This window comes from Podarcis muralis, chromosome 12 (genome assembly GCF_964188315.1).
Source record: "Podarcis muralis chromosome 12, rPodMur119.hap1.1, whole genome shotgun sequence".
NCBI lineage: Eukaryota > Metazoa > Chordata > Lepidosauria > Squamata > Lacertidae > Podarcis > Podarcis muralis.
The window spans coordinates 57224564-57245303 of NC_135666.1; the positions used below are offsets into that span (position 1 = coordinate 57224564).

Here is a 20740-nt window from a genome sequence, read left to right on the forward strand (position 1 = left end):
GGCCTTAGGTTGCCTACCCATGGTATAAACTCTGGTGTGGCAACCTGAGGTGCTCAGGGAACAGTAAACAACAAAAGAAGGACCACTGAAATTCACAGCACAATTTTCTTTAAAAATGTGCTAACATGTCAACAGAAACTTCACCCTCTACATAATTCTTACTTTCCCTTCCCAGGTTAAGCTGAAATGCTGCTAGCTCTCTTTCCGCCCTACCATAGAGCTGCCTAGATGACTAATTAAATGCTTTTCCAGGTTCACAGAGTTAGATAAGTGCTTCTTTTCAGCTCAGTCTTTTAAAATATGTAAATCACCGCATGAATTTTTCCAGCGTCGGGGTTTTCTGACAAATACATTTTGTCATTTGGAAGGAAAGGGTCCAGTGGCCCTCCAGCTGTGTTCTCCTATCCTTATAAAGTGATTATAGTTCTCAGAATATACTCAGACTGGTCTGCTTGAGCCGGGTGTGTTGCCTTAGAGCTTTCTGAAGCATATAACCATTTTGCTTTATTCGGTTGCGCTGAAATGCATGGCTATGTCAGCAATCAAGCCCTCAAAACCAGCACTGCCCTTGAAGCTGCTCAGTTACTCAGCCTCCCCGTAGCTTAGATTTGAGGGTTAAGGAAGAAAAGGATGAGGCTATTAAAAAAAAGGGAAATATTTATTTTGTAAAAAAAAAAACCCAACCCAACAGGTGGGCTGGGGGGAGAAGGCTGTACAATCTTGCAAATAAGTCCCATATCTAAAAGCAATCCATCAAAGGACAGTATTAAGAATGGGATTTCTAGGCATAATTTACTGAACAGCAGCTTTATTTGCTCCCAGATGCCAAGTGGTTCTGAAAATTTTACTCAACTTTAAATGGCATCAGTGCACAAGCCATTTATTTATTCTGACGCAGACGACCCTTTCACACTTACTGTGAGCCGAGACGGAGCTGCTTGCACAAAGTGGGATCTCATATCACGTATCAGAATACAGGAACCACTTATGCAGGCCCAGATTTCTTCAGTCTTGCTTTCTCCCTCCCAATAGCAATCATACATTGTTCCAATTGCATATACATTGTGTGCAGGCGCTAATTTCACGGGGGTTACATTCTGGGCCCCTGCATGCACAAGTGAAATCGCGTAAAGTGGGGAGCACTCTCTAAACGCCCTCTCTGCCGCTCTCCCTTCAATCCATACCAAAAATACAGAATCCAAAAATACCCACAACTAGAACTGAAGCACTGGAGGAACATGCTGCTGCTGCGCCACCCCACACATTAGCTGTTTGGAGAGGAGGCTGAGCAGCGTAAACAAAGCCCCACTGCATCTCCGGCCATTTAGGGGGCTTTTTCCACCCTAACTGATGGGCTCCAGGGAGGGTCTTATTTCTCAGGGCCATCAATTGGGCGTAACGGGTGTGTAAAGGTACCCCTGACCGTTAGGTCCAGTTGCGGACGACTCTGGGGTTGCGGCGCTCATCTTGCTTTATTGGCCGAGGAAGCCGGCGTACAGCTTCCGGGTCATGTAGTTAGCATGACTAAGCCGCTTCTGGCGAACCAGAGCAGCGCACAGAAACGCCGTTTACCTTCCCGCCAGAGCAGTACCTATTTATTTACTTGCACTTTGACGTGCTTTTGAACTGCTAGGTGGGCAGGAGCAGGGACCGAACAATGGGAGCTCACCCCGTCGCAGGGATTCGAACCACCGACCTTCCAATCAGCAAGCCCTAGGCTCTGTGGTTTAGACCACAGCACCACCCGCGTCCAACAGGTGTCTATAGTCATATACAAAATGAAATAATGGTTTCCTTCAAAGGAAAAGCAGAGATGGAAAAGGAGAGAGACAGAGAAATGGTTGCAGCCAAGATAAAGGAGATAGATGACTGAATATTTTGCTGATATTTACTTATTCTTTATCCAACTGTTGGTTGGCGAAGAACACAGGCCTCAATTAAGTGGGAAAGGAACTCCATCTGCACGGTGTTCCTGAATTTGAACACTTGTGGGAAGATCCCACAGGGAAATGGCTCCCACACCACTAGGTAAATATGGGAGAAATGCTGGAAGAAAGTTTGTTTCCAAATTGTAGCCCACGTCTTTCCACATAACTTTTAAAATATAATCTTATTAAAGGAATTGGATGAATATTTAATTGACTGAATCCCCAGCAGAGCACACTTGTAACAGGCTTATGATGTATTTATTAAACGGACTTCTTTTAGTTTAATAGTTATTACTAAGATATTTTTTTTAAAAAAAAAATCAGCATTCTTTTCAGTATTCTTTTGAGGGGTATGACAATTAAAGTGGTATTAACTGTCTATATTGAATAGGAACACATATGCAAACGAGACAAAACCCACCAAGGAAAGGTATCTGTGTTCAGTGTATTTACAAATATGCCTGGGCTTCAGTAGGGACTGAGGACTAACGTGCCAAATGTTTCACGGAAAGGGGTTTTTGAGGAGGGGTTTGAACAATGTGAAGGTTTGAACAATTGTGAAGGTGTTCTATTAGAGAGCACCAGGTTTAAGAAGCAGCAAGGGAGAAAAGGGTGGAAGTGACTGAGGGAGCAGGAAAACTTAGGTATGAACTTGCAGAGCTTTCAGTCAGCGAAATGAAAATATAGATCTCCCATTTCCCATACTATTCCAGAAGCCTGCTAACCTTCTGGAGCAGATTTTGGTGGGGTGAAGGAGAAAAGAATATCCACAAATATTGCCTTGATTTTTGTCCCTCCGTTGTTAAGATTCCACTGGATAAAAGAGTAGAGGGACACTGTGAGAAGCCAAGTTACAGGGAACCAGGCAGAGGGCCTTCTCGGTAGTGGCGCCCTCCCTGTGGAACACCCTCCCACCAGATGTCAAAGAGAACAACAACTACCCGACTTTTAGAAGATATCTGAAAGCAGCCCTGTTTAGGGAAGCGTTTAATGTTTAATTGACTATTGTATTTTAACATTCCGTTGGAAGCCACCCAGAGTGGCTGGAGAAACCAAGCCAGATGGGCGGGATATAAATAATAAATTTATTATTATTATTATTATTACTACTACTACTAACTGGATATAATCTCTCCCGATCACTGAGGGTTTCAGAGCTAGAGGAGCAACAGTCTTGGGCAAGGATCTATTGGAGTACAAGAACAGAGAAATGAATGAGGGCAAGGTCAGGGAGGGCTTAGCAGGTAACAACCCAGGTTTTGTGCTGAATCTGGCAGAGGCAAGGAGCCAATGCAGGAGTTTAAGGAAGGGTGCCGCGTAGTCAGAGCAAATTACTTTGGCAGCAAAGTTCCGGGGAGAGATGAGGGGGCTGAGATGCAGCAAAGGAAGGCCAGAGAGGAGAAGTCATTAAGGCAGGCGGTGATCAGGACATTGACTAAAAGTTTGCGTCAAGAGAGGGAGGGTTATGTCTTTGCAATCCTGTAAGAGGAGAAGCAACCTGACTTGGCGACAGATTGGATATAGGAAGCAAATGAGAAAGGGGGTCAAATATAAAGCCAAGGTTGTGTGCTTGTTTAATATGGTGAATGGCGATGTTATAAATGAATACTGAAGAGCCTTGCTGGGAAACAGAAGAACACCAGCCTTGGACATAGTGAGCTTGAGGCAGTGTGAAACATCCAAGCAGAAATATCAGACAGGAAATTTAAAATGCAAAAATGGATGTGGGGAAGATTATGGGGCACAGAAGTGTCAGGGCTAGTTCAGATGCAGGTCAGCACTCTAACGCAGAGACGAACAGGAAATTTAATTCTTTATTAAAAAAAAAACAGTAAACAATGCAGAGAAGCCTCAAGGCCGGACCAGCTTCCATATGACACCTGCCAGGAAGTTCCTGCTTCCCACTTTCTGCTCAGTCCTCCAGAGGTTGCCCACACAGGCATCAACTATGGCAGGAGGGAGCCCTTGCTCATTGTTCTGCCACATGCATAGCTCTTCGCGTCCTTGGAGATAAGGGAGGGCGGGAGCCTAACAGTAGACAGGCAAGCTGTTGGGAAGCTTCATGTGCGGAGTCTGAACTGCTTTCTGCTCTTGGCTTTTCCCTCTCACTCACACCTGTTGCTTTTTCAGCAGACAAGCATCCTCTGCTCAATAGTACCCCCCCCCCCAAAGTTGATGAGCATTGCCATTCAAATGTTGTCTGTGTGCCATGTCATGTGATCATGCAGGGCGGGGCTTACCTGCCTCCCCAATATTTGATTCAAGTTGGCACCCCTGCTCTGTCTTCAGTGTCCACCCCTCCAGGCTCTTAACCTTCTTCCTCTGCGGCTTCCCGAGGAGGTTCGCCGGCTGGTGCTCCCCTCACCTCCAGTCATCCAGCCAGTCCCTGACAATAGGTTATGTTATTGCCATCATAACCATCTAGGATTCTCACCCATCCATAAGGTCTGGGCAAGGTTATGCCAATTCAAAAAGACAGTATAAAAATTATGAGGGACTGGGCAGAGGAGGAGTGGTAGAGACCGCCTCCCCATCCTGACCCTTCCAGGGAGGAGGAAGAGGAAGACAGTATAGATGATGATGATGATGATGATGATGACGATGATGATGATATATATTATTTGTACCCCACCCATCTGGCTAGGTTTCCCCAGCCACTCTGGGTGGCCTCCAACAAGGATTAAAAATACATTAAAATGTCACACATTAAAAACTTCCCTGAACAGGGCTGCCTTCAGATGTCTTCTAAATGTCAGGTAGTTGTTGTTCTCTTTGACATCTGGTGGGAGGGCGTTCCACAGGGCGGGTGCCACTACTGAGAAGGCCCTCTGCCTGGTTCCCTGTAATTTGCCTTCTCGCAGTGAGGGAACTGCCAGAAGGCCCTCAGCACTGGACCTCAGCGTCTGGGCAGAACGATGGGGGTGGAGATGCTCCTTCAGGTATACTGGACTGAGGCCGTTTAGGGCTTTAAAGGTCAGCACCAACACTTTGAATTGTACAACAGGCCTTTGAGGGAGGTCACAGCTCAGAGGCAGATGAGGGAGAAAGTTGGGAAATTGTGGGAGAGCCACAGCAGCTGACTGATACGTCATTCGAAAGCATTCCAGACCCTCCATCTCCCAGAACCCGGTGAGCCTTAAAAGTAGGAGAGCAAAGAGCTCAAAGACAGAGGGTGTGTAGCAGCACCTGTGGAGGAGATGATGAGGATGACAAATGAGGGAGATACAGGGGGTGGAGATTCACTCGGGACAACGCCATTATCCAAGAGGCTGGGTTCTATAGCCTCTCTCTGTAAAGATCGAAATAAAAAAAGGATGGTACGAAACTTTTTGTTGTCTTTATACTTTCCTGGGCAACCAGCCGGGAGTCACTGACAGCATCCTGACAGAAATCCATTTAGAAAAAATAGTCAAATGGGTTCTAATGTAGAATGTCAAATGCTGGGGTAGAGAGGCGTTATCTTCAATGTAAAGGTGATGTTGAAAGATGGGCTAGATGAAGAGAACCCAGGAACTCAGGTCAGAATGTGGGAGAAGCCAGTTAAGAGTTCCTTTGTCTGAAGACAGAAAGAGGTTGTGGTACATCCAGACTGCCCTTGAGGACCCCCCCCCCCATTCCCTTGAGAACCCCCATTTCTCATTATTGTGCCTTTTGCCCCCTATTCCTATCCACCGCCTTTCTCGGCTACTTACCTGGTTAGGATGAAATCCATCCACAGGTTCTATTAGCTGCCAGGCCTCTCCTCCAGACTTCTGCCACATCTCAGCAACTGTAAATGAGATAATCACAGCAGATTATGCACGGCACGTATAAGCGCCACATCCACTTCACCCAGCCTCACAGGCAGTATTTTTAGCAGATGAGTTGTGCACATGAAGATTATGATGATTTATGAAACATTGTCAGAGCCAATACTGCATCCAATCCCCTTTCCTTCTAGGCAGCATTTAAGCCTTTCCAAGATATTTATGCAAGGTAAACTCTTGGAGCATAAATGCTGGGAGAAGAACACACATTCCGTTCCAAGTAAGAATGAGGCTCACATGAGGCAAAGGTACAAAATACGTAAACTTAATTCTGATTGAACACTTTCCGTCTCCTATTCTTCAGTTGCCTCTTCCACAAAATCAAAATTCAAGGTCATTGCTTTCGGGGGGGGGGGGGGAATGGACGGTTGTGGTTATATATGGGCTTGGATCTGAACCATTTTCATTACTACATACGACTGGTCCAAATGGTCAAATGTTGCTATGAGGTTCAGATATGCCAAAGGTCCCAAACTCTTGGGACATCATGCCTTACTCTGGGCAACCTTCCAAATCCCCCGTCTCTGTTCACACTTCAGAGCAGGGGGGAAGGACAGTTTTCTTGCATTGCCAATGTCCCTATAATGTTTCTTACTGGTCCCAGAAGTTTTGCACGGGCTAGCCCTCTGCAGCCTGTATAAAAGGTAAAGGTAAAGGGACCCCTGACAATTAAGTCCACTCAGAAATGACTGGGGTTGCGGTGCTCATCTCGCTTTACTGGCCGAGGTAGCCGGCGTTTGTCCGCAGACAGTTTTTCCAGATCATGTGGCCAGCATGACTAAGCCACTTCTGGAGAACCAGAGCAGCGCCCAGAAATGCCATTTACCTTCCCGCCGGAGCGGTACCTATTTATCTACTTGCACTTCATGCTTTCGAACTGCTAGGTTGGCAGGAGCAGGGATCGAGCAACGGGAGCTCACCCCATCGCAGGGATTCGAACTGCCGACCTTCTGATCGGCAAGTCCTAGGCTCTGTGGTTTAGACCACAGCGCCACCCGTGTCCCTTCAAATCCCAAATAATCAAAATCCTACCAGTTATTAATTACCAAGGTTTTTTTTTGGGGGGGGGGAGACCTATAACAATACTCTCACAAACTCACAACTACCATCATTTACAGTCTGCTATGCCTCTACCTGAATACATCAGATTTCTTGCATGTGAACAAACACATATGACACCCCACTCTGTGATCTAGATTTTAAAAAACACTTTCCGTGTTGGGAGTTTAAGAGGGTTAAAGGAACTATGACAGAAGCTCACTGTGTGCTCACACATTCTTTTTTCCTCGCTTTCCACTTTTTCAGGTTTTTAAGCGCTACAAGAGTCTGTGAGCAGCACTGTTAAGTGGAAGGCATTTCTATAGCAGGAATGAGCTTCATGGGGGGACTTAAGAAACAGTTTAAAATTCTGGGTGAGGCCTAATCCACAATGAAACCAGTGCCAGGGCTCTCAAACTCCAAAAATTAGGACGTCACCCAAAGCCGGAGGAGTGGAGGGAGAGATTGCAATAGATGCTGAATATTTAATAATACTTTGAGACTCCAAAAAGGGGGTTGCACTAACTTTAGCAAAAAGAAAATGAAAAATAGGTCAGTGAAGAGAGCAGAGGCAGGCGAGAAGGGGAACTGACAAGTGATGCTTCCACTAAGCCGAAGCCTTTAATTGTAAACACGATTATGGGCCTGTGACAAGCATTCCCTAAGGTTGTGTTGCATTTTCTTTTGTTTGCCAACGTGAAAAGGTAAACCCCATTGATTTCCCCACCCAACCCAGACTCAATATATTTGGCACTTTGAAGTAATTTGGCTCATCAGCAATCAGGTAATGACTCTCATGAAACATTAAGAGGGTATTCAGAATGGTTTTGATTTAAGCGACGGATCCCTTAATAATTTATTGCAAGCGAAGAATAAGTGATTGCATAACTAAGTAAAAGGAATGTTTAGGAAGCAAAGTCTGTAAGCCTCTTATGCCTGGATCCTGCAAGAAAGATCCACAAGCTGCTGTTTCCTTGCTGGGTTGGCAGCCACATGAGTCGACTGAGAGCCAGATGCAAATTCATGTGGGCAGTGGTCTACAGATTTTGGCTGGACTAGCTGACCATCCAAAATCTGTATTCTCCACCAACACTGTCCCTTCCTCAATGGAGGGATAGATTCTTGTTTTCAACATCACGATGAGCTCAGGGCCAGCCCACTCATGAGACAAGGTGTGGTGACTGCTTCAGGCGGCAGGATCCACAGGGGCAGCAGATGTCAGTCTTTCTCTCCTCCCCCCTTCTTCCTTGGTGGGGAGGGGGTGCGCCAAAATGTCATGGGCTGGCCCTGGGAGAACACAAGGTCAGATCAGAATTCAGCCTCTGGACCAGCGGGGCTTCTGCTAGCAGAAAAAGTCACCCGGGTCCCCTCAATGGTTCTAGGAGTCCCTGTGGAAGCCTTCTCACCATTACTGCTGCTGATGGGGCTGAAACTAGCAAGGGGAGAGGGGAAGTAGGCTGGATCCAGCAAATGTTAAAATCTAAGCCAGGCTAGCTTCCTGTGTTGAGGAGATAGCCTGGGTTATGTGCCATTAAGGGAAACAAAGGAAAGAGGAGGTGGCAAATGGGTGGGGCCTGTCCCCCACCTCGTGGTTAGTTAGAAGGACGAAGCCACAAAGTAATGATGCAAAAATTCTGTCTAAAATGTATAAATTGCTGCTTGAATGGCATTTGAAGGATGAAGAGGTTAAGTCGGTTATGATTCACTGGGCCAAAGATTTTGGGTATAATATACAGTTGAGTGATTGGGTGAAATTATGGAAGGAAGGTTTAAAATTTACTGCATGCAATGCCCTAAAAGAAAATGTGATGAAAATGATGTATAGATGGTATATTACACCTGTTAAGTTAGTGAAAAAGTATAAAGTTAGTAATAAATGTTGGAAATGTAACGAAAAAGAGGGAACATTTTCTCACATGTGGTGGGAATGTAAAAAGGTGAAATGCTTCTGGGTGGGAGATGATATATAATGAGCTGAAAAAAATGTTGAAATATACATTTATAAAGAAACCAGAATCATTTCTATTGGGTATTGTGGGGAGTGATATAAATAGAAAGGAATGAAAGCTCTTTTTATATGCAATAACAGCAGCAAGAATATTATTGGCCCAAAAAGGGAAGCAAGAAGAGTTACCATCGATTGAAGAATGGAGGATGAAGTTAATGGTCTATGCAGAATTAGATAAACTAACAGGAAGGATTCGAAACCAGCGAGACCAGAAATTCACGGAAGACTGGAGTAAATTTACGTACTATTTGAAAAGTAATTGTGAAGAACAGACGACATTTGTAGGGTTAGAAGAAGTTTTGTGAAGAGTATTATTAGAAGTATTGTAAAAATGGATAGGGACGCAGGTGGCGCTGTGGGTAAAAGCCTCAGCGCCTAGGGCTTGCCGATCGAAAGGTCGGCGGTTCGAATCCCCGCAGCGGGGTGCGCTCCCGTTGTTCGGTCCCAGCGCCTGCCAACCTAGCAGTTCGAAAGCACCCCCAGGTGCAAGTAGATAAATAGGGACCGCTTACTAGTGGGAAGGTAAACGGCGTTTCTGTGTGCGGCTCTGGCTCGCCAGAGCAGCAATGTCACGCTGGCCACGTGACCCGGAAGTGTCTCCGGACAGCGCTGGCCCTCGGCCTCTTGAGTGAGATGGGCGCACAACCCTAGAGTCTGGCAAGACTGGCCCGTACGGGCAGGGGTACCTTTACCTTTACCTTTAAAAATGGATAAGGGGGAGGATGATTTGTTAAGAGATGTAAAGGCAATATAATGCTAAGAAATGCATAGGTAAAGGTAAAGGTACCCCTGCCCGTACGGGCCAGTCTTGACAGACTCTAGGGTTGTGCGCCCATCTCACTCAAGAGGCCGGGGGCCAGCGCTGACCGCAGACACTCCCGGGTCACGTGGCCAGCGTGACAAGCTGCATCTGGCGAGCCAGCGCAGCACACGGAACGCCGTTTACCTTCCCGCTAGTAAGCGGTCCCTATTTATCTACTTGCACCCGGAGGTGCTTTCGAACTGCTAGGTTGGCAGGTGCTGGGACCGAGCAACGGGAGCGCACCCCGCCGCGGGGATTCGAACCGCCGACCTTTCGATCGACAAGCCCTACGCACTGAGGCTTAAGAAATGCATAAGAAGTGGTTAAAACGGTGGCTCATCAGAGGTGCTGATGGAAGTCCGAAAAGATTGTATAAGTGATAAGTTTGTGGTACATTTTATAATTTATATGTTAAAATTAATAAAAAATATTATACCAAAAAAAGAAGAAGGACGAAGCCACAAAGTTGAAAGTTGCCGTGATGTGAGCTAGTAGCAAAGCAGCAAGCTCGAGAGCGTTTGATTTCTGTGGCTGTGGAAGAAGCAAGACCCTCCTGGGGTGTGGATGCCGCGAGCTCCTCCATCACAGGCTCGGGTTGTATAGATATGTAAATAAAGACACCACAGTCTCTGCTGTCCCTCATTCCCAAAGGAAACACAAACCCGGGGGAAGCGCCTGGAACCCCTGGAATCTCGCACCGCTCTGAGATTGGGCTGGTGTGTTGTTGCTGGGTCCACCCCCCCAACGGTCACCTCCTAGAGCCCTGTGGCCATGCTTGCCTCTCTTTTCTGTCACTGCTTGCACATCGGTGCTCCCTGAGCATGCAGGAGAGAGGAGGCAGGGCCACATCCTCCAGCTACCTTGTTTTCTGGGAAACCCAGCCAGATGGGTGGGGTATAAATAATAAATAATTTTAATTCTTGATATTTATCAATCTTGGGCAAGTGAATGGAGTGCAGCAACAGCAGGTTGTCCCATTCAGGGATGGGGGCCCACTGACTGCACCTTCCCCAAGTCCCACCCCCCAGTACCCAACCCCAGGGGCGTCCTTAGGGAAACGAACAAATGGTATTTGTCTTTTGGACTGGTAGGCATCATCCCTCCCATCTAGCGATATATATTGAGTGGTTCTTTATTCAGCTCCTCTATCAAAGCTTACCTTCCTTCAGTGGGTAATCCATGTAGAAAACGTCAAAATTGGCATATTTCTCGGATTTTGCCAGCTCCTTCAGGACACTGGAAAGCTGTAAGGCTCTCTGTGGGGTGTCGGGAATCCACAAGAAATATATGTGTGAATTGTTTTATTGTTATGAGAACTCTTACCCACCTCTGCCTGCCAAGACTTCAGAGCACCTTACAGTAATATGCACAATAAAACAACATGCAAGCTTTGTGTGGCCACACTGCTTTCAGCTTCTGTGCACAAAAACAAGTGTGAAATTAAATCTGCCATTTAACGTCCAAGTAACAGAGCCGCCCCCCCTTTGTTTGTACAAACAGCTGACCTTGCTTACAACCTTGACCAATATGGTATTAAGATATTGGCACAGAATATAGAGCAACAATCCCCTGCAAGGTTCAGAGCTTCACAACCAAGGTATGCATTCAATGCCAGCCTAAGCCGTTTCCAGTCGGTAGAAAGACAATTCCCTCCTGGAGCTGCTGTAGGCAAAACTGCTTGAGCGAAAGGTCCCTCAAGTGCCACTGATTCAGATGTCCAAGAAAGCACAAACTACAGTTCTTCCTCATGACTGAGCTGCTTCAGACATCATGAGGAGGGGGACTGCCTGCTTGCAAGCCCCTCCACGCCAAGACTCCCTTGCATGTAGAAAGCTAGCACAACAGGAAAAATATTGCGCTAGAAGCACTTGATGTTAGGATATTTCCGTTCCACCTTAAAAGGGAGCAGGCTTTGTGAGTCACAGAGTCTGCGTATTTCCTGTTCACAGGAAGTTTATGTTTTGTCTTTGCTTTCGTTTTCTCCCTCTGTGCCTGAGACACCAAAGCAGGCAGTCATGTTTTCTTTGTTCTGACCAACGCTGAATAAAATTGTAAATAATGCTCTCCTGCGTGCATCTTTCGCTGTGCATTATCTGCTGATAGAGCGTGCAAGAGCTCTGGAATGTGGGAAGCTATTTCTGGGGCTCATGTCGCTAATTGAATGATACTGCATGTCTACGGGAGATCGATGGATCGTCCGGAATCGACGTGGGGCCTTGATGGGTGATGTCTCCCTGGCAGTATCCCAACACTTGATACCTATGCAAGCTGCTTTCAAAAATGTTCATTCTTAGGCAAGGCAGTCCCATAGAAAGTCTATTAGCTTGCGCCTAACCCTGAAGATTTAAGTGAGATATTTCTCTGGGAAAGAACAGAAACTGGCAGGCTATTTTGCTGGCATTTGAACCCCATGTACATTCAGCAGATTGTTTAAATATATAACAAACTGAATCCGATCTGAGCATCTTGAAGCAGAACAATACAAGCCCTTGGTGATATTAGGAGTCTTCACTAAAACAGTGATATAAAATATCCTGTCCTTTAAAACCTTATTTCCTTCTTACAGCAGGAGTCCAAATACCGTCTTTAAAAACAGAATATCTGAATATATTTTAAAATTACTTTTATATTAAACATACCTCTGAGGTCAGGTTCCTAAGAGTGGCATTTGCAGACATCCAGCCAACGCATGGAGCAGACTGTGTGAATGCAGAAAGATTTAAATATTTGTGTGTGTAAAATAATAATAATAATAATAATAATAATAATAATAATAATAATAAATGTCTATTCAGCTTTCCTCTGAAGATGACAAGGTGGTTTATTATTATTATTACTACACACACACACACACACACACACACACACACAAATACATAGTAACAAACAAAAAGAATAGCCCCACACAAACAGTTTAAAAGACCATAGATTGTTTAATTAGCCAAAGGGAGAAGAGGAATGTTTTTGCCTTGCACCTAAAGATATGTAATGAAGGCACCAGGAGACAGAGAAAAACCTCCATTAACTGGAAGGCTGGAGATGTTATCAAAAACATTGCATGTATTTTTTAAAACAAAGTGTTGCTGTTTCAGACCTAGGCAGGAAACATAGAGTGAAGGAGATAATTCAGATTAACAACCGAAATTCAGAAAACAGATGTTCTTGATAGATGTGGACTCAGTCGTCCATAATCTCTGGCTTGTTTGACAAACTTTACTTGTTTGGAGCACTAAAACTCAGGGATGGCCTACAAGAACTTGGGTGCCCTAAACAAAATACTGAAACGAGATTCCCCCTTCTTCTCCCCCAGTTAAGTTTGGATCCTGTCATCACTCCAGGATTTCACCTATTCAGTTTGTCCTTGGGGCCTGTTGATCCCAACAAACTTGCTTTTGCCCTGGCAACACTTTGGTAAGAAACAGCAAGGTATGGGGACTAGCAGGGGAATCCAACACTCATCCCCTTCCATTTGCTTCTTCTTCAAAGTTCCACCTTGTGATAAGGCCAGCCCTGTCTAAAAGCCTAGAGATTAGCTCATAGTCTATACTTGCTACATACAGTTATATGCCTAATTACTTTACGCCAGGGGTCAGCAAACTTTTCCAGCCGTGGGCTGGTCCACCATCCCTCAGACCATGTGGTGGACTGGACAATATTTTGAAAAAAAATAATGAACGAATTCCTATGCCCCACAAATTACCCAGAGATGTACCGTATTTTTCGGCCCATAGGGCGCACCTAGTTTTTGGGGGGCGAAATAAAGAAAAAAAAAATATTTCCCCCCAAGGCATGGGGCTGGGCGAGCTTCCCCTGACCCCAGCCCCCAGAACAGGCTGCTCTGTGCAAGCCGTGGGAGGGCTCCCGCGGCTTGTGCAGAGCTACCCGAAGCCCGGGCGCAACTGCTCAGCGCGCCCGGGCTTCGGGGTGCAGGCAGCTCTGCGCAAGCCGTGGGAGCCCGGCGGTAACTCCCGCGGGCTCCCAAGGCTTGCGGAGAGCACCGACCCCTCTCGCTCTCCAGGCTTCAGCGAAAGCCTGCATTTGCCCCATAGGACGCACACACATTTCCCCTTCATTTTTGGAGGGGGGAAACTGCGTCCTATAGGGCGAAAAATACGGTATTTTAAATAAAAGCACACATTCTTCTCATGTAAAAACACCAGGCAGGCCCCACAAATAACCCAGAGATGCATTTTAAATAAAAGGACACATTCTACCCATGTAAAACCACACTGATTCCCGGACAGGCCGGATTGAGAAGGCAATTGGGCCACATCCGGCCCCCGGGCCTTAGGTTGCCTACCCCTGCTTTACGCTCTTCCTAAAGGAAGGTCCGTTTACGAACCTCACGAACTTCCACCACAACTAGATGTCAAACCAACAGAAGGCATCACCTCTCATACAGTGGTGCCTCGCAAGACGAAATTAATCCGTTCCGCGAGTCTCTTCGTCTTGCGGTTTTTTCGTCTGGCGAAGCACGGCTATTAGCGGCTTAGCAGCTATTAACGGCTTAGCGGCTTAGCGGCTATTAGCGGCTTAGCGGCTTTAAGAAAAAGGAAACAAACTCGCAAGAACTCGCAAGACGTTTCGTCTTGCGAAGCAAGCCCATAGGGAAATTCGTCTTGCGGAACGACTCAAAAAACGGAAAACCCTTTCGTCTAGCGAGTTTTTCGTCTTGCGGGGCATTCGTCTGCGGGGCACCACTATACTCAGCTTTTTTCAGCCCAAGATGTAATTGCATTGGACATTGAGGCAACTTACCTGTAGACAGCTGAGAAACGAGAAAAAATGTTCGTATGTGACATCTTTGTTCAACTGGCCTGGAAAACAGAAATATTTTCAAAACTGACCACGTGAAAACATATCACGTCCCTTGCTGGAAACGCATTAGAAATCTGCCTGGCGAGAGCATCTGAGTGAACGTGTTTGGGCTTAACTCAGGGAGAGGAATCTCACTTCTGACCTTTGCATGTTGAGCGTGAAAATCTCAAGCGATTCTCATTGTGTTCAGTGCTTAGAAGCATTCCTACGGTTGGGAGACTTCCATTATCAACACACAAAGGTCAGAAGTGGAGCTGTGGGAGAAGGGGACATTGTGGCTTGGTATGCAACCCAAGTCTACATGCATCCACCTAAAAGAATGAAAAAGACTAAGAATTTCACTGTTTGTTTTATGTACTGTAGTTCTCACCCTGGGCCAGCAGGGGGATACTGTAGATAGTTCAGGTCCACATATGCAAATAAGGGATTGAAAGTGACATTCAGTGATTGGATAGTTACATAAAATGGTTACTGTTGCGTTCTAGTGGAGCTCTATATAAGCAGGCTGGCTGAACCCTTCTGTTCTGTTCTGTTCTGTTCTGGCCTGTGAATAAACAAGAGCTGTTTGAAGAAGTACATAGAATAGGCAGCCAGCCCTCGGACGCTCTCCCTCCTTTGATATTTCCTGCCACTATCACTATATTCATTAGTGTACAGTGGCTATTTTGATAGCTGGCATATGTACACGACAATCCTCATGAAGATTTGGCACAGGCAACGGTGCCAAAATTAGGTATAAGGCAATTAATAGCAGTTTGTCTCATTATTGGATCTGTAATCTGCAGCAACTCTATTCAGGCTTCTTTAGTTTTAGCTAAAAGCTATGCACAAAGCCTAGTGCTTGTTTGCTTTACCTTCCAGCTTTTCTCCAATGTTTTGGGATAAGCTAAGGTTCATAAGGCCTTTTATGCTCTCCACAACTTTGTGAAGCAAAGCTGAGCAGTATGACTTGCCCAAGTTCGCTCAGACACTTACACAGCTATGTAAGGATTCAAAATGAGCTTTTTGGTCCCATTCATATATATCCTTTGTAACTGCTGCTGCAAATAAACTCCCTCAGGCTGATTCACACAATGTATTTGCAATACACTATATAGCGGGCATCAGGGATGTGGGTGTTGCTGTGGGTTAAACCACAGAGTCTAGGACTTGCCGATCAGAAGGTCGGCGGTTCAAATCCCTGCGACAGGGTGTGTTCCCATTGCTTGGTCCCTGCTCCTGCCAACCTAGCAGTTCAAAAGCACGTAGATAAATAGGTACCACTCCGGCAGGAAGGTAAACGGCGTTTCCGTGCGCTGCTCTGGTTCACCAGAAGTGGCTTAGTCATGCTGGCCACATGACCCAGAAGTTGTACGCCAGCTCCCTCAGCCAATAAAGCAAGATGAGCGCCACAACCCCAGGGTTGGCCACGACTGGACCTAATGGTCAGGGGTCCCTTTACCTTTATATAGCAGGCATAGGCAAACTCAGCCTTCCAGATGTTTTGGGACTACAACTCCCATGATCCCTAGCTAGCAGAACCAGTGGTCAGGGATGATGGGAATTGTAGTCTCAAAACACCTGGAGGGTCGAGTTTGCCTATGCCTGCTATATAGCCTACCATAGGCTTTATTGCTGCCCCTTCACATCTGTGTCTCAAGTCACATTACACACACACACACACACACACACACACACACACACACACAGTCTTCTTTCTTCTGCATATACACCTTTTCCACCTCTATTCTCAGCCAATTAAGCTAACAAGAGATCAGAGTCACATAATATTCAGTTCAAATCCCAGGGTTGAGTGACTGATACCCATTAACAAGCCTTTCACTCTCCAAAACCAATCTAGCTTTTTCACATCAAGGAGGAAGATTAAAGACGACTGTGTGCATCCATGGCTTTTTTATACCTCGCATAGGTTGGGCTTTAAAGGTGGAAATAATGCATTCTGTCACAGAAAGAAACATATACTTCTTCTGTCCAGGTGACCTAAATTCAAGTATTGTGAAACTCACATCAGGCTTCCCATAACATGCTCTATATTAAGAAATGTTCATATTTGATCATTTGTCTCGTAGTTTTTTCTCCTTCTCGGATCAAGATAATGAATTACAGTATCTTAAGCTGAACTCCTACATGCCCTTACCAGGGAATAAGTCCCACTGAATTCACGGCACCCAGCTGGAAGCGCTAAATCCTATCAGGCAGGCAGTCTGCCTTTGACACAATTGGGAAAAGAGACATTTGTAAAACATTTAAAGTTTAGAAAGAAATAATACAAAAGAACGGGGAGATTTATTTATTTTTTGCCAAAGAAGGCACTGGTGGAATTTTCAGCTATGACCACAAAAACCGTAATCACCAAAGCCCAAACCAAGTTGTCCTTTACAGTGGTGCCTCGCAAGACGAAATTAATTCGTTCCGCGAGTTTTGTCGTCTTGCAATTTTTTTTGTCTTGCGAAGCACGGTGTCGGGAAAGTTTTGGAAAAGCTTCAAAAATCACCAAAGTCTTTAAAAACCTCAAAAAAGGCTACCACACCGCGTTCTATGAGTTGCTCCTCGAAGTCAAGTCGCAACTGTATTAACGGTGTTAAGAAAAAGGAAACAAACTTGCAAGACGTTCCCGTCTTGCAAAGCAAGCCCATAGGGAAAATCATCTTGCGAAGCAGCTCAAAAAACCCTTTCGTCTAGCGAGTTTTTTGTCTTGCGAGGCATTCGTCTTACGAGGTACCACTGTATATATCTTAAGTATGGTATGCCCACTATCTAGTATAAAGCTGGACAATGTGCTTTCACTGAAAGGAGGAGGAGTTGCAAATTTTGCAACTTGCACAAATCTGAGGGTCCCAGAAGAGCCACGTGGTGAACAAATTGGCACACAGAATCCCAGCTCTGCCATTTCATAGCACCTCCGCAGCGCCATCACATCTAAGAAAGAAAGTTGGCGTATTTACCAAGAGGGTAGAATCGATTGTGCAAGTTATCCCACAGAAAGCGGCCGTCTACCAAACCGGTTAAAAGCACATGGCTCCCTTTGGGAAGGAGGCCGTTGAGATGTTGCAGAGCCTGCATAACACTGGCGCGCATCTGCTCGGGCCGTGTCATGTGTTCAACAGTGTCAGGATACCTAAGAGAGAAAAAGACCACACGGTGCTTAGGCAAGGAACAGCAAGAGCAAAACGGCTAAATGGTCTCCTGTTTGGCTACGCTTTGGGTTGTAGCCTTATTGGAGTTCACCGATTGGGTCTGCGTTGCTCCCAGACAGGAGGAAGGAAGTCAAATGACACCGAGGGTTGGTTCAGAGAAAGAGTTCTTTATTTCTACTCTCTGGAACAGCAGAAAGGCACCTGTGTGGTGTGTCCACAGCAAGTCCAAAGAAATGAGAAATTTCATGTAGTATATATAACCTCCAGGCACCCTCTCCCTTTTTTTTTAATAAATTTTTTATTAAAGTTTCAAAAAAAATTTATAACAACAAAAACAAAACAAAACAGTACACTGAAAATAACAAACAAAAAAATATAAAAAACAAATATAATTTCAACTCTTATTTTCTTATAACTTACTTTCCTGACTTCCTCTTACCTCCCCTTTCTGTATTCCACTTTCTAATTAATTATTCAGCAAATCCTTCCCTTATTTTTAACTTAATTTTGATCTTTCTTCTTCTTTTTAACTTATCCATTGCCGCTAATAACCACATATTTCTAATCCAACGTCATTTTAACAGTCATTAATTTTACAGTATTTCTTTAAATAGTCCTTAAACTTTTTCCAGTCTTCTTCCGCTGTTTCTCTTCCCTGGTTTCGGATTCTGCTCGTCATCTCTGCCAATCCCATGTAGTCTATCACCTTCACCTGCCATTCTTCCAAGGTGGGTAGATCTTGTGTCTTCCAGTACTTTGCGATGAGTATTCTTGCTGCCCTCTCCCTCCTTCCCCAGGAATCCAACCACGCCAGCCTATACACGCAGGTTGACATCACAGATGTTCCTGCTCCGATATTCTTCAACATAAAAGGGTATTCCTTCCTGTACTTCTGACCATAAAAGGATATTCCTGTTCCTACTCTTATCTTGGAGCAAGAGGTCACCATCTCCAAGAACACACTCTGGCGCTGTTCCCGGACTAGGTCTGTGCATCAGCATGTCAGATAAGCCCTGGCATGTCATCCCTACTCCACTTGGAACAGCCAAGGTCACAAACTGATAAAGGAGAGGGCTCTGAGCACTTGTTTATACAGCCGGGTTTTTGTTTATACATTGACTCAGAGCTCAAGTTAATGGATTTTAGCTAAGGAAAAATAGGGATTTTGGTGCCCATTTCAAACTGCCTGCACAGTCAGTTTTGGGTTTGGGAAACCCATTCCTTCAGGGTGATCTGTTTGGATGTGTTACTGGAGGGGTTAAACATGGGCTAGATCAGCTTGCACGACTTGTGAGTCAGCTGCTTGGTCCTCCCCATTCTTGCAGTTCCAGGCATTTGTCAAGACTAGGAGGGTTACTGAACCCCAGCGGCTGCCATAAGCGGCTGGCAAGCTACGAGAAACGATGGATCATCAAGCTGTGCAAGCTGGGACTAGATGGTTAATTGGGGCCACTCCGACCCTGTTATTCTATGCAGAATTTCAAGAGTTTAGTGCCGGATGTGCCTCATGTGTCCCAACAAAGCTGGGATGTATCCTTGTTAAGAAGCAATGGTTCTGAAAGATTAAAAGTTAAATATTGACATGTGTCTCCATCTGTAGACGCACACTGTCTCACAGCAGTTAACAGAAGCCCTTAGAAGATCAAGCATTTTCAGAACTGGGGAGCTTGGGCAGAGAAGCCTTTATCATGGCTGATTTACCATTAAGGGAGTTTAATCTTTTTTTCTGTTATTTCTTTCAGTTGTCCCTCATTTCAAAGCACAGATTGCCTCTGGCCCCAATCAGTCAGCTCTTGTTTCCTTCTTGTTATCATGCCTTTATGTCACAGATAAAATACAGCAATGGGAAAAGAAAGCGGCAGAGATGATCAGTTAGTGGAAAAACAGCAAATCTAACAATTTTGCTTGCTTCCCTTCTCTCTCAAAAAAACCCCAGAACCCCACTGTGAATTCATTTTTTTTTCATGTTTCTTTTTTATTATTATTTCGCTGTCCTACATTCGTGCCTTGGTAGGCTGTGAGATATGCACCATCTGTCGATATTTTTGTACATCCTCCTCATTTGGACATTGCAGTTTGGGTTCTGCTGGGAAAGCACATGATTCGCCAATTTCATTATCTCTGTCACTTACAAATGCCTGTATTCTCAATCTCTCACTTGCCACCTTGGCATGAAATATTGGCAGTTAACTGTGCTTTGGCTGAGGTGTGATTCTGCAGCACAGGAGCTACAGCACTTACTTCAGCTAGAAACAGAGACCTGAATTAGATAGGGGTGCATTATTCCAATCAACATGGCTCTAAATACCAGTTTAATAGGAGAGTGAAATACTGTCACTTGTTAATTAAAACAACCGCCATTTTTAAAGGAAAAAAAACAGCAACCACCGCGGTATCTGTTATGAATGCTTCTGTTTCACTATATCTGCATATTAATTCCTGGACGATGAATGTATAGTTTGATATCCAAAAACCCCACATCTCTGTTTTGTGAGTTGGCAAAGATTTTGATGGTGCGAAAGCCAAGGGTGGGTTTAGGGGAAAGTGCTGTACACATTCTAGTGGACTTTTACAGATCAAATATTTCATTGCATGCCCCTGCCCCCTCTTTTCCCAGTACTATTTCCCCAACAGATTTATCCCAGTGCCTTTTTAAAGGAAGTTATCATCATGAAAAGTAACAGGAACCAGCCAACAGCTTCCCTTGAGACCACAGCTAGACTTGAACAAGGGCAAACATTAATGTTTCATTCTTTTGCAGAATAAGATGCATTCTCTTTCTGATAGAAAGGTCTGGGATTCTTGTGGAATCTCGTGCAGTTTCAAAAACCTAGGCACTAACAGCATACTAAAACCATCCAAATGGAAGAATAATAAAAAACAGACAAACAGAAAGACAAAGCAAGAAAGAATTAATGGCACAACTTGCTGGAGCAACATTTGTGAGATACTGCAGGGAGAGGGTAAGGTAGGCACTTCTGTCTGAAAAGAAACAAAACCAAAACTCCTCTTGTCACATTAATGGTGCAAATGGACAATATAGCATCAACACAGCCCATTTATTTAAATGTCAATATTCCCAAGTGAGGGTGAAAGAAAAACAACAGGATTAGATACTCCATTCTAAGTTTTGTATAGTGAACTCGAGAGCTTGGTATTTCGTATTATTTTTCCTTCGTTTATTTCCATTCACGATACCATGG

The 20740-nt window shown here is 45.0% G+C and overlaps 1 protein-coding gene across 1 annotated transcript in view; it reads right to left on the reverse strand.

The window, feature by feature from the left end:
- The window catches only part of AOAH (acyloxyacyl hydrolase), a 94584-nt gene that overhangs the window by 3192 nt on the left and 70652 nt on the right, over window positions 1-20740 (reverse strand). The window contains exons 17-21 of the mRNA XM_028751318.2: window positions 17346-17518; window positions 14341-14399; window positions 12222-12281; window positions 10742-10838; window positions 5621-5697 (exon numbers count right to left, since the gene is read on the reverse strand). Coding sequence (XP_028607151.2) covers window positions 5621-5697; window positions 10742-10838; window positions 12222-12281; window positions 14341-14399; window positions 17346-17518 — 466 coding nt within the window. The remainder of the gene's footprint in view (window positions 1-5620; window positions 5698-10741; window positions 10839-12221; window positions 12282-14340; window positions 14400-17345; window positions 17519-20740) is intronic.